Below are 18,127 nucleotides of genomic sequence, written 5' to 3' on the forward strand. Positions count from 1 at the left end.
TATCCTATGGTTAAGATCATCCCCAATTGACCTCAATGAGTAGAACTCCCATTTCTTTCATTAGCCACATAAGCCAAGCAGTGTGTGAAGGCAGCTGCATTTGGCTAAATTCTCAACGATCTTCTAGAAAGCATATTTTAATAGTATTTTTTAAGAACTTACTATGTATTAAGCACAGTTCTAAGCACTGGGGTAGATACATGGGGCTCACAGTCCAAGTAGGAAGGAGAACAGGTATTGAAACCCCATTTTATAGTTGAGGAAACAAAGGTAGAGACATGTTAGGTGACTCTCACAAGGTCACACAGCAAGCAAGTGGCAGAGCTAGGATTAAACCCAAGTTCTCTAGCTTCCAGGCCCATACTGTTTCCACTAGGCCATGCTGCTTCTGCTTCTCCTAAGTGGAATCTAGCTGGGAGAAACATGCTAACCAGAAGGCATGGCCCTATTCTGCCTGTCATGTTTGGATGATGGATTTAAAGATGGGACTTGAAGGGCAGGAATAAACCTTTACTTCCTACTAGAACAGTCTGGTATTATGATCTATTTAATGAACTGTCAGGAGGAAGTACACTGATGAAATTAGCTTATGATAGTTATTTAATCAAGAACAAAAGGAACAGAAGAACCCAATTAGATGGCTAGGCAACACAATGGCAGATGAATCATTATAGGCAAGTGCAAAATTAATGCCATTGGGAATAGTTATTTAAATCATTCAGGCTCTTCTGGCTCCAAAATCACTGAAGTCCTTCAGGGAGAACATCTAGGAATCATCAGGAATGGCCTGATGAAGTCATCTGCTCATTGTGTAGCAGCAATCAACAAAGAACATAAAGGGACCAACCATATGGAAAGCATTTTGTTGGCATTGCAGTGCATACGTGCCTCCGTTTTGATCACCTTATTTGAAACAAATCTCCTTTTACCCTCCATCTAGTCAATGCTACACACATACACACAAAATGTTACAAGATAATTAAAAATATTTGAAAAGCAAAAAAACCCCCAAGGATTTTATGTATTGTGAAATTTTAAAATACAGACAATTTTACTCTATTCTTCTTAATTCTCTGTCCAAATCATCTCATCATGCAGTCTATTATCAAAGGATAAGTTAATGAGTTACAAAGTAGTTTCTCAAAAAACAGGCCCATTTTATTATATATATATATATATATATAATTGAATATTTTTTTCATTGGATTTGAGAACTGGAAAATAATACCTATCTTTCAAAGAAAGTTAATCAAATTCTACCTCGCCACTAGTGGAAAAAGTGCTTCCTGGAGGCAAATCCACTTTCAAAAGCAAATTTGTTTCATTAAAGGATTGGGTTTTTTTCAGATCTGGGTGCAAATATATTTGAAAAATATATTTTTCAAATGCAGCTGAAATGGAAACATCCCCAAAATATAGCTTTAGATCCAGATACTTTTGCCCTACTTGTCAGGATAGTTGCAGCCCAAATTGTGCATGTTTGAAAGAGCATGCATCATGACCATTAATTGGTATATTAAAAAAAAGCATGATGAGGGATCTCATGTATCAGGAGTTTAGCCATTCCTAAATGAAAGTAGATTTTCCCTATTCCCCTAGCTAATAGAGAACCCCCTTGTGATTCATAGTAAAGTCATGTTTCACCTTCACATAATAAATCAAATTATTTTATTCTGTTTCAATTCATTGGCCCATTTTTGAAAGTAATATTGCCTCACCACAGCAGGATAATTCTGGTTTTTAATGCATTCTTTCTGTTTTTAACATGTCATAGAAAGGGCATTAAATATTCATACCTTCTTGAAAAACCAAGATGTAATAATTCTCCATATGCTCGTCTTTCAGTGAGTAGTTCTCACTTTGGGGAAAGAGACATTCAAAGATGAAAATAATAATAATAATTGTAGTATTTGTTAAGCACTTACTTTGTGCCACGCACTGTACTAAGCTCTGGAGTAGATACAAGGTAATAAGGTCAGGCACAGTCCCTGTCCTACGTGGGGCTCACTGTCTAAGTAGGAGGGAAAAACAAGCATCGAATCCCCATTTTACAGATGGGGAAACTGAGGCACAGATAAATTAAGTAACTTGCCCAAAGTCTCACAACAGGCAAATGGCAGAGTCTGGATTAGAATGCATGTCCTCTGACTCCTAGGCCTGTGTTCTTTCCACAAGGCCACACTTTGACTAATTGTTCAAGACAGTGCTGTTCCACGGATAGAACCTCTGAGGTCACCAAACAGTTCTTCAGTAGTACTTTCCTGCCCACTTGACACCTGAGGACAACAGAACCAAAAGCTTTGGCTCTCTCTACTTTCTTCAGCATGCTACCATGACTGAGTGTTTTCAATTTTTTTTCGTTAAATTGAAGTGATTCCCAGTGCTTTGGAGCTCATATAAGGCCAGGAACTAGAATCATAATTGTTGCTGTAAATGTATTGGGTTGCCTCACCTCTGAACATTTTTTAAATATTTAAATGAGAGACTGATTCAAAAATCTTCCACTCGTATGAAAGAAGCCAGTGGTCAGACTATCAGCCAGAGTTCAATGGACTTGTCATGTGAGGTTTTGCGCTATCTCAGTGACCAAATAAATATGCAAAACTACAACCGCAAGAAATGTCTGGAGGCTTAGATCAGTTCGTCCATCAATTAATTGTACTGGTCGAGTACTTACTCTGTGCTGAGCACTGTACTAAGCACTTGGGAGAGTACAGTATCACAGAGTTGATAGACATGTTCCTGTCCACAACAAACTTACAGTCTAGAATTCATTCTCACTATGGTCTCACTGGAGGAGAAGGTGTGTGACTTCTCTAAACCTTCAGCAATATGGCAGGTTCTGGAGGAAGAGCAGGTGTTGGGCTAGTGATGGTTTTTGCCCAACTTATTACTGCTGGCAATAATCTACTATATTCTCATTCATATTAATTACTGCTAGTGGTAGGAGCCTTAAAACCGGAAGAACGTATGAAATTGACCCAAGATTTGCTTCTGTTCTCTGGCAAGAATTACCTTAGGGTAACTAAATGGCTTGCTTGCCTATTTCCTTTCAGGGTTACAGAGAGTGCGCCAACTAGCACGGAACACAAGATACTTCAGAAAAAGACTGCATGAAATGGGATTCATTATTTATGGTAATGAAGAGTCACCGGTTGTCCCCTTGCTCCTATACATGCCTGGTAAAGTAGGGTGAGTATTTCTATGTCTTTTAAAGGCACACACACAAGCTGGTGAGCTCGGCCATACATTCATTCATTCATTCATTCAATCATATTTATTGAGTGCTTACTGTGTACAGAGCACTGTACTAAACACTTGAGAAGTACAAGTTGGCAACGTATAGAGACGGTCCCTACCCAACAGCGGGTTCACAGTCTAGAAGGGGGAGACAGACAACAAAACATATTTACAAAATAAAATAGAGTAAATATGTACAAGTAAAATAAATAAATAGAGTAATAAATATGTACAAACATATATACATACAGTATCCTCATCTCTTTCCAGCTCTCTGGGAGATGATTACAATGTATATAACTTAGGCCATTTTATAAATTCAGTGTTGCCCGTACAAAATTATGAGCTTCAAACTTACCTGTGGTAGGGGCAGGGCCTAATGAGGATTAACAGGACCAAGACACCAAAGTTCCTGAGTCATTGGAAGTATCAGCTTTCCTTTTAGGAAGGGGTTCCAGTCCCCAGAGCTTTGGCCCTGCTGTTGGTCCAGTGGAAAGTGCCCTGTGGTGGCAATCAGCAGACCTGGCTTTTAGTCCCTGTTCTGCCTGCATCTGGAAAGTGTAGGCAAAGACCACACATGCACTTCATATTGCACTGGCATCCCTGCCCTCCTACTTGCTCGTTGCACTTTGGGATGCAGCAAGAACGTTACTGACGGGAAAGAGAAAATGTGAGTGGTGCTGCACAAGTTATCAGGCCGAATTCTCAGAATCGAGACTCCCATCGTCCCCAGGAGTCCTACCAATGAATTTCTTTTATTCTCCATTTGACTAAAGCTCAGTAGGAAGCCCAGCTCCCTCTCTTCTTTGCTTCTGCCTCACTACCCCCTGTTAGAAATTGCATCAGTTAGTTACCAAGTGAAAATAACTGTGGAAAGTAGTTTCTCAGTCACATTTTTGAGGACCCTGGTGTCTAGCACCACACTATGCCATCGTGAAGGTCAGTTCTTTTAGCGTGATTGTAATTTTTCAACAGATTACACTTAACTAGTATTGGTACACTGGCATCAGGTGCAAACTAGAGCCACTGAATAATGTATTGCAAGGAGAACAGAAAAAGATACAGAGCTTTAATAAATAAGGCACTGATAGCTTTATGCATGACACTAGTTTATAATGCTTAGATGTCAAGGAAGGCAACCTTCCAGACTTTCCTCTAATGCCATTTCCGAGGCAGAAGTCTAGTCTGACACTATACGGCTTTTTTTATGTTCTTATGTAATGCCCCTCCCCCAGTGATTATTTTGTCTTGAAATATTATTTAAAGGGTCTACTTTAAGTTTTTCTTAATATATACATATGTTTGCCTGAACCAAAAAGAGTTGTGTCAAATCCTCACCAACTCTAGCTTTAAATATCCCAATTCAAAGTAATTCTACAGGCCATTTTCAATCTATCGATCTGTTGGTCTGAATTTATCCAACTAGTATTAATTGTAGAAAGAACCTATGGAATTTCTGCCCCAGTGGATTTAGATACTAGAGGCAGTAGGAAAGGCCTCAGAGATTTTTCTGCAATATTTGCTTGAACACTGCAACATCTGCAACACTGCTTGCTGGAACATCTTGGAATAGTCCTATTCTCCGTGGGCGTAAGTGCCCATTAGACCACCTGAGGAATCTGACCCAAACCCTACTATTCTGACTAGGGATGACTGGCAATTTTCATCATAGCTGTTCATAGATTTGTGGTGACATAGCTCTCAGTGCTCAAGTGTATGAGGGTGTTTGACCTATAGATATTTTTTTTTAGACTCTGCAGTCTCTTTTTAGGAACAAAAATTGTCACCAGCCTTTTCACTTAAAGAAACAGTGTGGCCTAGTGGAAAAAGCACAGGTTTGAGAGTCAGAGGACTGGGTTCTAATCCCAGCTTCACCAGTTATTTGACCTTGGGCAAGTTACATAACTTCTGTGTTCCTCAGTTCCCTCATCTGCATCATTGAAAGTCAATATCTGCTCTCCGTCCCACTCAGACTGTGAACCCCATATGGGAGCTTATGATCTTGTATTTATCCCAGAGCTTAATATAGTGCTTGGCACATAATAAGTCCTTAATAAAAACCACAATTATTATTTATTTATCATTATTATTATTTCACTTACAGTGATATAGCAGTAAATAATGGATCCAGTGTCAGTAAGCATCCCCTATCTTGTAGAGTCCAGCACCAACAAAGAAAAATCCACATTTAGATTGTATTATATTTTATCTAACAACCTGATCTAGAAGAAAGAGTTCTTGATTAGAAGTCTAAGAACCACTGCTATGGATGAACTCTGTGACCTTGGGCAAGTCACTCAAACTTTATTACCTCAGTGTTTCCCCTGGAAAAATAACTACTAATGTGATGACAAAATGACACAATAGAAAATAGACAATAGAAAGAGCGGCATAGTGAAAAACGCACAAGCCTGGCAGTCAGAACTGGGTTCTAATCCCAGGTCTGCCATGTGCCTGCTGTGTAACCTTTGGCAAGTCACTCAACTTCTCTGTGGCTCGATTTTCTCACCTGGAAAATGGGCGGTTGTTACCTGTTCACCCTCCTAATTAGACTGTGATCCCTTTGGGGGCTGGGAACTGTGTCTGACCTGATTGCCTTGTATCTACCCCAGAATTTAGTAGTCTTGGCACGTGGTGAGTGCTTAATACCACAGTTGTTATTATTATAGATCAGTTAAATGGGGATTCAATACCTCCTCTCCCTTCTACTTGGACTTTGAGTCCCATGTGGGACAGAGACTGCGACCGACCTTATTAACTTGCAGCTACCCCAGCACTTAAAACAGTACTTGACACATAAAGAGTATTTCATTCACTCCTTTCATTCAGTCGTATTTACTGAGCGCTGACTGTGTGCAGAGCACTGTACTAAGCACTTGGAAAGTACAGTTCAGCAATAAAAAGGGACAGTCCCTGACCACATCGGGCTTACATTTAAAAAATCATATTATTTTTATTACCAAGGGTGTAAAATACAAGGTTTCCTAGAATGTAGAATTTGGAACCAGAATCAGGAACCAGAGATAAATACTAAATGAACCATTCCTTTAATTAATCAATTTCTCCCTCTCTTCCATCTCACTTTTCCTCTTGCCTTCAGAACATCACTCAATCAAGCAGTCAGTGAATTGCATTTATTGAGCACTTACTCAATGCACTATGTCCTTAGGAGAGTACAACACCACAATATCTCAGACACATTCTCTGGCCACAACAAGCTTACAGTCTAGAGGACATCTCTACTTGGATGTCCCGCTGACACCTCAAATTTAACACGGCCAAAACAGAACTCATCTCCCCACCCCAAACCCTGTCTTCCTCAGTGGAAAGAGCCCGGGCTTGGGAGTTGAGTTCATGGGTTCAAATCCCCGCTCTGCCAATGTCAGCTGTGTGACTTTGGGCAAGACACTTCACTTCTCTGTGCCTCAGTTACCTCATCTGTAAAATGGGGATTAAGACTGTGAGCCCCTGAGGGACAACCTGATCACCTTGTAACCTCCCCAGCGCTTAGAACAGTGCTTTGTACATAGTAAGCGCTTAATAAATGCCATAATTATTATTATTATTATAGATGTGAAAGGTATTTTAGAGTTCTTAGGGAAAGTATTTTGTACACTAATGACTATACTGTTGGATCTTTTTTATTTTTTGTAGTAGTTATAATTTTTAACTTTCAAATTAATGTGACCTTCAAAAACTCTGAATTCCAAAAATGAAATGTTTTAAGATTCTATCTATTTATATTGAACACACTAGATTCAGGAGCTGAGTCAAACTATGAACTATATAACCATCTCTTCTGGACATTCCAAATTAGAATTATATGTGATTGTCAAAGTTTCCACACCCTATGTCACAAGATACAACTCACTGCCTTGCATTCTGGTAGATGAAATAAAGACCATGCAATTAGGACTTCAGGATTACAGACAGTTGGGACCAGATAAACTGGTCAGGTAGTTTGGACTATATCTGGTGGTAACTATGAATGCTCAACGTGAAATTTCACAACAAACCTACACAGCTACTATATTAAGATGGTTGTCAAGGAAGAAAACATCACATGTCTTTTTTTAATGATATTTGTTAAACATTTGCTATGTGCAAAGCACTGTACTAAGCCTGTACTAAGACTGTTGCTACTGTTAGGGATACAACACTGAGACTAGGTGGGAAATTGGACTGACCCAGTAATAATAGTTCTGATCCTTAGGAAAAATAGCCTTCACTTTTTACTACTAAATAATAATAATTGGGGCATTTGTTAAGTGCTCACTATACTCCAGGCACTGTTCTAAGCCCTGGGGTAGATACAAGATAATTGGGTTGGACACAGTCCCCCTCCCACATAGGGTTCACATTCTTAATTCCCATTTTACAGATGAGGGAACTGAGGCACAGATAAATTAAGTGATTCAATCAATCAATTGTATTTATTGAGCGCTTACTGTGTGCAGAGCACTGTACTAAGTGCTTGGGAAGTACAAGTTGGCAACATATAGAGACAGTCCCTACCCAACAGTGGCTCACAGTCTAAAAGGGGGAGACAGAGAACAAAACCAAACATACTAACAAAATAAAATAGAATAGATATGTACAAGTAAAATAAATAAATAAATACAGTAATAAATATGTGCAGACATATATACATATATACAGGTGCTGTGGGGAAGGGAAGGAGGTAAGAATGGAGGGGATGGAGAGGGGGACGAAAGTCACATAGCAGACAAGTAGCGAATCAAGGATTGGAACTCAGGTCCTTCTGACTCGCAAGCCTTTGTTCTATCCATTAGCCAATGCTGCTTCTCAATTAAAATGCACCATCCCATTACTTTTACAGGCAGAACAAAAAATAGGGCTTTAAGCATTTACCTGGCCAAAGCTAAAAAAGCACAGTGCATTTGTCCTAGGATTGCATCAGTGCTGGTGGGCAGGGAAAGAGTCTACCAACTGTGTATTTTCCCAAAGACTTATTACATTGCTCTGCACACAGTAAGTGCTCAATAAACTCCTTTGATTGATTGTTCACTCTCTAGTCTCCACAGGTGAGGGCTTTCATGGCTTTGGAGGTAACAAGGTAGTTCCTCAGCTGAGGTAGCTCAGCAACTGAAGTAATGTGCCCCTAGGGTCCCTACAGGCTTCTGGAGTCCCAGCTGAACCCTAGTCCAGAGAAAGACAGAAATATATTTATAATTGCTCCTGATGTGAAGGGACTCTACAGTGCCCAGAGACCCCCCCACGATTTGGGGCTGGAGTAGCTTGGGGGGAACCTGGGTATTTCCCAATGCACATGCCCCATGCCTTGAATTATATGTTGCAGGAGTATTTAGGGCTTCAAGTCAGGTTCCTGTTTTACCATTCATAATGTCAAAATGTCATAATGTGTGTCATGAGGGGCTCTGAGGTCAAATCCTGCCCAAGGGCCCACAGATGGATTTTCTGTCACTCTAACTCTCGCCTCAATAAATTTATACTCTACATTTTGAAGGGTGAAAGGTTTGGCCACTAAAAGGAGCCGGGATGGCCATTTGGTGAAAGTGGGAAGGATGAATGAATAGCTTGATTCTCAAGACTGGTGCAAACATTCTCTTTGAATTATAAGCTGAAACTTTATGTAAAAGCTGACAGATTCAAAGTGGGGGGAGAGAAAGAAAAGAAAAGAGAAAGAAAGAAGGAAAGAAAAGAAAGAAAGAAAGAAAGCACAACTTTTAGTACATTTAACAACTGGAAGGATTCATTCAGGTGTTGCTATCTTCCAAGAGGAACTTGCACAGCTTGATTACTTTGCCTCATTTTGCAAGTTTGTGGCTTGTAATTTACTGTCTGTTTCACTTGGATACCCTAAACTTTTACAGTCATGGGCCTTTTCATTTCAGAAACGTTGTAGATCTTAGCTATGAAAGCAAGAACCTGATCACCTGAAAGTAGTAAGCATGTCCAAAATACAAGGCATAAATGGCCTTGTCTTTCAGTTAAAGCTTTTCTAGATTTGTGACTTGGTTTCGTATAGCCTGTTTTTGCTTTATAAATGCATGTGTCTTTTTACACATTGATTTATTGAAATATAACCATTGCAAGCCAGAAACATTTCCATTTCTTCTTTTCTTTCCCAATTAGAGCTTTTGCGAGGCACCTGTTAGAAAGGAAAATCGGGGTAGTGGTTGTTGGGTTTCCAGCTACTCCACTGGCAGAAGCTCGGGCTCGCTTTTGTGTATCAGCTGCTCATACCCGAGAGATGTTAGACACGGTAAGTGCATAACAGTGTTCCTACCACAGGCCTATTGCTTGCTTGTTATTGCTTGGGCCAAGAGCTTTGGGCCTATTCAGAGTCCTTCTGATTTGTTACGTTGCACTTTGTGACACTCTTTTTTGTTGTTGTTAAGTGCTTACAATGTGCCAGGCTTTGTTCTAAGTTCAAGCTAATCACGTTGGACACAATCCATGTCCCACGTGGGCCTCAGTCTTAATCCCCATTTTACAGATGAGGTAACTGAGGCACAGAGAAGTTAAGCGACTTGCCTAAGGTCACCCAACAGAAAAGCATCAGAGCCAGAATTAGAACCCAGGTCCTTCTGACTCCCACATCCATGTTCTATCCATTAGACCACATTGCTTCTGCACCTCACTTCTTTTGCAATTGGTTTTTCTGGCCCTTTCTTTGAAAACTAAAAAAAAAAAAAGAAAACTACTCCCTAAATGCTACATTATATTGGATTTCCAAACCTTTATTTTGACATTTCAAATTTCAACTCAATCCACAATAATAGCTAGTGCTCTAAAGAAGCAGGACTGAAATGTGAAAATAGCATATGGGAGAAGAAGACTAAGCAATGAGGAAATAATTAGAAATGATACTGTTTTGACATTCTCCAAAGAAAGAAGGAATGTTAGCCGAAAGGTGCAGGGATTTAGTTTCCACTATGTACAGAAGAGGACATGTATCTATTCAGCTACCTTCACACAAAAGAATGCTTATAAAATGCTAGGTACTAGGGACATCATTAATTTTGTTTGAATGGAGTTAGTACTGAAATCCTTCATGGTATAGACCTGGAATATTTCTGAAAGGAAGCCATACTAAATAGATACAGTGCCTAAAAAATGTAGTTGAAATACACACTTTTTCCACAGAAAATCACTTCTTAGAAAATGAAGTAAAGGACAGTTTGTGTAAGATTTGGGGGTGAAACAGTACCCATATACCTTGGGGATACTTTTGAAAGAAAGCCTTGTCTACATGTTTTTGATATGTGAGCATTTGGGTCCCACTTTTCCTCGAGATTAATGATGCCCCTATTGCTAAGCATAGTTCTTCCAGCCTTAGATGAGAGATAAAAGCAAAAGACTTGACAGAAATGGCCAGTGCCAAGATGTGACATTTTCCTTTGATCCAGGCCCTTTTTTTATTTGCCAGAAAGCACTGATACTTCAGTAAATTGGAACACTGAAAGGGAGCCAGTAGATGTCCAATAAACAGTAAGCAACCAGAGAGGAAATAGGCTTAGAAAAGGGAAGAGGATCCCTGTTCCTGTCCCCACAAAGAAACAGTTGAAGGACTCTTGGCAGGACCGCTATTTTAATGGACTCTTAGCTGCTTATCCCCAGCTTCACAGGCAAGCTTAGACCAGAAATCAACAGTCCTAGTATAATTTTTTGTTCAAAAAGAAAAAAATGGTGGTTTTGAGGCCTACCCTGTACTGAGCGCTTTGGAGAGTACCATCGTGGTAAAAGACATGATCACTACTAGCCAGCAAGATGCTGAAATAATGTACTACTTGGAGGAAGAAGAAGGGATTAAAAGGATATGTAAATAGACATGTACAGAAAATTGACAGGTGGTTGTGAATACACAAGGGAAAAGTTGGTGCAGAAGTGGTGAAGTGCTGAAGTGATGGGGAAAATATAATCTGGAGGAAGAAAAATTAATCAAAGAAGGCTTCCTGAGATAGATATGATTTCAAAAGGATTTTGAAGATGGGTAGAGTTTTGGTCTGGTGGCTGGGAGAAGGACATAAGTGAGAAGAGCAGAAGCAGCATAAGAGAAGTAGTGTGGCTCAGTGGAAAGAGCCCGGGCTTTGGAGTCAGAGGTCATGGGTTCAAATCCCAGCTCTGCCAATTGTCAGCTGTGTGACTTTGGACAAGTCACTAAACTTCTCTGGGCCTCAGTTCCCTCATCTGTAAAATGGGGATTAAGACTGTGAGCCCCAAGTGGGACAACCTGATCACCTTGTATCCCCCCAGCGCTTGGAACAGTGCTTTGCACATAGTAAGCACTTAACAAATACCATCATCATTATTATAATTATAAGTGAGAAATTGGAGGCAGGAGAGATGAGGACAAGATACAATGAGTACACTAGCTTGAGACCATTGAAGACAGTGAGCTGGGGTGTACTGGGAGAATAGATTGGGTAAATAGGCGAGTTGATTGAGTGCCCTAAAGCCATAGCAAGGAATTTCTGATTGATGTGGAGAGGAGTAGCCCTTGAAGATTTTTTGAGCCAGAGGGAGAAGTGTGCAGAACCACATTTTAGAAAAAATCATCTGGGCAACAGAGTGAACTATGGACTGGAGAAGGGAGAAGTTGAAGCTAGGAAGTTCAGTGAGGAGGCTGATGTAATAGTCAAGCCAGAAAATAACAATTTACTGGGCTAGTGCAGTGCTCATTTTGATAGAGAGGAAGGGGCAGAGCCTGGAAATGATGAGGAAAAAACTTCCAGGATTTTTTGACTGACTATATATGGGGGTTAAAATAGAGATAGAAGTTAAGGCTAATGTCAAGGTTAAGGACTTCAGAGGTGGGGCAGATGGTAGTATTGTCAGTTGTATTAGAAAGTTAGGTGGAGGAGAAGATTTGGGAGGGATGGTGAGGAGTTCAAATTTAGATATTTTGAGCTTGAGACACCAGCAGGTTATCCACGTGGAGATGAAGGCAGTGAACAGGTTCTTCCCTCACATCTTCATGCTCATTTTGCATTCACAACACTGCTGATTCTGAAAATAGTTCATATTCATCTGCATGTCTTCTTGAGTATGTGCTTCCAGAGTCCAGTTATTAGCATTGTGGAGCATCTGTAAAATTGATTCAATCCCTTTCAGTGATGCTTTTAAATGCCTGTGGGTTTGGAAGCCCTTCCCAGGAGGCCTGAATCACATTGTGACACCAGCTTTCCTCAGATTCCTGGTTGCACTGACTGCACTGCACTGGTCACTGCATGTATATAGGCTTGCAGGTTGGTCTGAAGCTTGTTGCCACTGGCGCTAAACAGTGTTTTTGTCTAACAGAGGACTGGTTAGAGCTTCCTGATTCAGTTTTCTTCCTTTCCTATTTTGGTGTTTATGAGACAACATGTGGCCTAGGGAAGAATTCAAATCCATGTGGAAGATAGGGATCTTGAGTAGATTGTAGAGTTTGTTCACATGCAGGTTGGTACAAAGTCTCAGTCTTTTTCAGGCTCTCTCTGTTTCCCTCTCTACACATGTACATTCTACATGCATCTCTAAACGCCTCTGTAATGTCATGCAAACATTAAGCATGATAAATTAACAAGGAACAGCCTTTTTGTGTGCACAGTTTGTCTGAAACTGTGGGCCCCATATTTGCCTTTTCAGCCACACATGAACTCATACGTGAACTTCACCAGCAGTGGTGGCTTCTTTGAATATGGAGGACCATATTCATATATAATGATGGTATTTGTTAAGCACTTGCAATGTGCCAAGCACTGGTCTAAGTGCTGGGATAGATACTAGGTAATCAACTTAGACACAGTCCCTGTCCCATGCAGGGCTCACCATTTTAATCCCCATTTTATGGATGAGATAACTGAGGCACAGAGAAGTGAAGTGACTTGCCCAAGATCACACAGCAGACAAGTGGTGGAGCCAGGATTAGAACCCATGATCCTCTGACTCCCAAGCCTGTGCTCTATCCACTGTGCCATGCTTCTTCTCAGGGTGTGCTTTGTAGAGAGGGTTGTGTAGAATGTATGTGTGCAGAGAGGGAAAGAGAGAGAGCCTGAAAAAGACTTAGATTTTGTACTAAACTGCACGTGAACAAACTCTACAATCTACTCAAGATCCCTATCTTCCACATGGATTTGAATTCTGAATTCTGCTCCCTAGGCCACATGTTGTCTCATAAATGCCAAAATAGGAAAGGAAGAAAGCTGAATCAAGAAGCTCTAACCAGTCCTCTGTGAGACAAAACACTGTTTAGCATCAGTGGCAACAAGCTTCAGACCAATCTTCGAGCCTGTATAAATATGTGGTGTCCAACCTTCTTTACCACAAACCCCAATTTTTTTATGGTATTTGTTAAGCGCTATTTGCCAGGCACTGTATTCAGGGTAGATAGTAGCTAAGCAGGTTGGACACAGTCTGTATCCCTTATGGAACTCACAGTCTTAAACCATTTTTCAGATGAGGTGACTATGGCACAGAGAAATTAAGTGACTTACCCCAGGTCGCACAGCAGACATGTTGCAGAGCCGGGACTAGAACCCAAGTCCGTCTGACTCCCGGGCACGTGCTGTTTCCACTAGGCCACTCTGCTTCTCACTTCCCTTAATTGATTCCTAACTTCCATCTTTTGGCAAGAAAGGATCATAGCGAGTATCTGGAATACCAACCTCCAGCATTGATTCACTTGTGGCTGGGTGAAGAAAGTGGAAGCTGCAGGATAGCCAAACAATTACTACATGGAGAGTTGAAGTGGGGAGACCATAAACTGGAAAGAAAGAAGAAACGTTTAAGACAGTGAAACAAGACTTCAGATGCTGTGACAAAAGAGTAGACAACTAGAAGGCAACAGTATCAGCAAGCAGTCCAGGCTGATCTGCAGCAATTAGAAATGGGATGTGTTCTTTTTAGGCCAGAGGCTTCAATCAAATCCCGAGTCCAAGAGGAATAATTAAAAACAGCACCAGGTCTTAAATGTATTCACTGGGACAGCACAACAGGGGACTGTGTTTGCAAACCCACTGTGTTGAAAGGATCATTAATCCCACATCAGTTTTATTAGTCATATCTGTTTATCTAATATCTGCCCCATGCTTAGTACAGTGCATGGCACAAAGTGAGCATTTAACAAATACCAAAATTATTATTAGTATTAGTATCCGTCTCCCTTCTATATCTACTGTCATCTTCCAGGCTAAAACACTATTGTATATGTGTGTGTACAAATATCATTTAATTTTCACAAACCCACGGAGTAATTTTTAGGACATCATTCTTCCAGATAGATTTCAAAATATCTATCGGCCCACGTACTTGTTCTCCAGCCTCCGCACTTGTGTGATAGCCATCCCACTCTCTTCTTCTCCATTCCCTCTTGTTTCACTCTGTACCTAATTTGGAGGAACAAAAACACCCAATCCACTCTCCTACCATCCTGTTGTAGGTAAATCTAGACTCAAATCTAACCAAAAGGGAATAGAAAAAAACAAAAAACTTGTGGAAAAATAAGATGAAATAAAAAAAATATGGTTCACAGGAACATTCTTTAATGCATGAGAAGGCAGAAAGAGGAGACCATAAAAGGGGAAAGTGACGGAAGGTAATGAGACAGAATTTGATGAAATTCTTCCTGCCCACCACCTGATTTTTCCTGATACCAGGAGATGCAGGTCTGCTAATCTGTGTGATTGACAGCATTTATTAATAATAATAATAATGGCATTTATTAAGTGCTTACTATGTGCAAAGCACTGTTCTAAGTGCTGGGGAGGTTACAAGGTGATCAGGTTGTCTCACGGGGGCTCACAGTCCTCATTCCCATTTTACAGGTGAGGGAACTGAGGCACAGAGAAGTTAAGTGACTTGCCCAAAGTCACACAGCTGACAAGTGGCGGAGCCGGGATTTGAACCCATGACCTCTGACTCCAAAGCCTGGGCTCTTTTCCACTGAGCCACACTGTTTCTCTAATAAGAATGGTATTTGTTAAGCACTTACTATGTGCAAAGCACTGTTCTAAGCGCTGGGGGGATACAGGGTGATTGGGTTGTCCCATGTGGGGCTCACAGTCTTAATCCCCATTTTACAGATGAGGGAACTGAGGCCCAGAGAAGTTAAATGACTTGCCTAAAGTCACACAACTGACAATTGGAAGAGCTGGGATTTGAACCCACAACCTCTGACTCCAAAGCCCGTGCTCTTTCCACTGAGCCTTGTTCACTAACTATTTCAGTTTAGGGTAAGCCTGCTCTTTGACATCTCTGATTCAGGAAAAGATTGAAAAATAAATTAAGTTCATTGGGTCAAATGCTTCCTGTTGCAATCAGTTTAAGCACGCAATGCTCTTCTACTCCGGTGGGGGTTTTTGTAATGGCATGCTTTATTTGCTTTGTGGTTTGATTGGAAGGGAGCATGAATTTTGTTTCTTTCGGCCCTACAATGAGTTCTTTGAATCCTTCAGCTTTTTCACCCATACTGTGCTCTGGCCTTTCAAGAGCGTGCAGCTGTTTCTGATGGTTGGCTATCCATGAGGTATGAAGAAGCAGAGTCACTCCAGCAAGTCACAGACATCCCTGGTGCAAAACGTGGAAGCAAAGAGCCAGTCATCAGGGTGGTGCTATGGACAGTGGAAAGGAGGGCCGATTTTATTTATTTCACTAATTGCCTTGGGCAAAAAAAATTGGACCAGTGTACACTGTAAAGTGAGCTGCAAGACTGATTTACAGAACTGCGCTCTTGGATTTATTTGCGGTATTCATGCATTGTGTCACCTAGGGTATCTTAGCTTAAACCTCCTTAATTCATTTTAAATTTACCACCTCACAAGGTTGAACTCCATGAATTTTAAAGGAAAGCTTGTAGTGAGACCATGGGTCATTTTTTTTTTCATCCAAATTTTGAAAAGACTATCTTAAAAATAAATATTCCCTGTGTGATGTTTGGCTGTTCAAGACAAAAAAAAAAATAAACAAATTAGCAGCTAACATGGCTCTTGGGTTTAAAACCCACAGCCTAATGATATGATTTTGCTCCCTTTTCTTCACTGTTAAAGTAACAAGAAAAACAAGGTTGTATGTTTGTTATGGCAATTGCTATTCAGATGGGAACCAGAAGGGTGAATGGTTTCAGCCAATTCTAAGATAACTGATACAGTGCAATACCCTTGCAGGTTTTGAAAGCCGTGGATGAAATGGGTGATCTCCTACAACTGAAATATTCCCGGCACAAGAAGTCAGTTTGCCCTGAACTCTACGATGAGACAAGCTTTGAACTTGAAGATTAAATTTCCAAGCCCTGAATGGAACATTAGGACTTTGCCAGAAAGAACTACTCCTCCGCCCCTCCCCAAACCCCTCAAAAAGGACTATAAATGTATTTCTTCACCATTTTTGGACAGTTTTTGTTTCTCTAGTAATTAACAGAACTGAGGGAGAAATGTTGTTGCATTCTATCTCCAATTTGTGCCTAAAGAGGCTGTAATATTGCTTGGGACTTTGAACCTGTCCTCCCCAGACACTTCTCTCTGGTAAAATATATTTCTGAGGATATTTTTGAAGGTAGAGTCCAGGTCCCAGATGTTCTGATCCAGCTTCTATGGTGCTGTCCCTTTTGAGAGCCAGAAAAAAAAAAAAAACAGAAGACTTTCAATACGTCCCCAATTATTTGTATTTAATTTGACAGATTGGATTGTGTATTATCTGAAACACATCTAATCTGCAGATTTGGGGCTTTTCATTTTATTTTGTCATTGTTTTTAATCTACAAAGGCTGTTGACCATAAAGATCGTTTTGGACCAATTCCAGGAGCAATAACTGGATAGAAGTGTTTTTCAACTACTTGACAGACTTTGAGTTCTCAAAGGACAGGTGTCAAGAGAAAGCTAATGTTCAGAGGAAGAGAGGGAGAGTAATTGATCTCCAACTCTTAGGAAGCCTTTGAAGAAAACTCTTCTTTTCCTCCCTCTCTAGTCCCCTGTGGTTTACTCCATGCGTGGTTTTTGAGGTCTGAAAAACTCAGGAGTTTTGTTTCACTGGGAAGGAAAAAACAGAACATGAGCCAAATTTAGGGCTCAACTAAGAGGGTGGCTCAAGATGGAGAAGTTTTTCCTCCTAAAATGTTTGACTTTGGAATTGCATTGCAGTCCGGGTATTCCAAGGACCATGGGATGTTCTATTTATGAAGTGCAAAACAACAATCCTTTCTAAGCTTCATGGATGAGCAGCAATCTTAATACCGATTTAACTTGTGAGTGATGAGAAGGTTCTTGTTTCCTTGCAGCCAACTTTCACAAAGCTGTTCTTGAGGAAAGCAAAGTTCAAGGAAACCATTTGGAAGCAAATTACGTTGCACTTTCAGTTCATGACATACAGCCCAGTGACCTGCTTGAAATACTGCTCAGACTGATGATGCCCCCTCAAAGCTGATGCTGTGACACCCTGCACTATCATCTTTTTTACGTCAACTTGACTTAACCTGAGTTTAATGTAGTTTTTATTTTCTTCACACATCATTTAAGTGTTTGAATGTATGGCCCAGTGGCTGAATGGAGAGAGAATGGTTAAAATCCCCTTCAGAACTAATGGAGGTGCAGAGTGCCTAAGGAAAACACTACCTTTAACAGAGATGGCACCTAAATGTAGATGGAGAAACCAAACACATGCAAGGTGTTGGCAGGTCATAGGTTTGGATATATTTTAGAAAGGACTCTGTAGCTGTAACAATGAGCTACTAAACATTCCACAATATCAAATGTCATTGTAAACAAAGTCAATGAGGAGATGTGTAGCTTTCTGTTATCCAGATGTACCACACTTTAATGTTCTTGTAAATTGAGGATTTAATGAGAATTGGAACATTGAGCTTGCTGCACAGTAATTACAATGTATGCTGCATCTTGCTGGTTAAAGGATAAAATTGATTCAGCTAGG

The 18,127-nt window shown here is 40.4% G+C and overlaps 1 protein-coding gene across 1 annotated transcript in view; it reads left to right on the forward strand.

The window, feature by feature from the left end:
- Positions 1–16,617, forward strand: part of SPTLC3 (serine palmitoyltransferase long chain base subunit 3) — a 115,285-nt gene extending 98,668 nt beyond the window's left edge. Inside the window, exons 10-12 of the mRNA XM_038751639.1 lie at positions 3,057–3,192; positions 9,358–9,487; positions 16,368–16,617. Of these exons, the coding sequence (XP_038607567.1) occupies positions 3,057–3,192; positions 9,358–9,487; positions 16,368–16,481 (380 nt within the window). The 3' untranslated portion in view covers positions 16,482–16,617. The remainder of the gene's footprint in view (positions 1–3,056; positions 3,193–9,357; positions 9,488–16,367) is intronic.
- The last annotated feature ends 1,510 nt before the right edge of the window (positions 16,618–18,127 follow it).

The sequence above is a fragment of the Tachyglossus aculeatus genome, chromosome 9 (assembly GCF_015852505.1).
Source record: "Tachyglossus aculeatus isolate mTacAcu1 chromosome 9, mTacAcu1.pri, whole genome shotgun sequence".
In the NCBI taxonomy this organism is placed as follows: domain Eukaryota; kingdom Metazoa; phylum Chordata; class Mammalia; order Monotremata; family Tachyglossidae; genus Tachyglossus; species Tachyglossus aculeatus.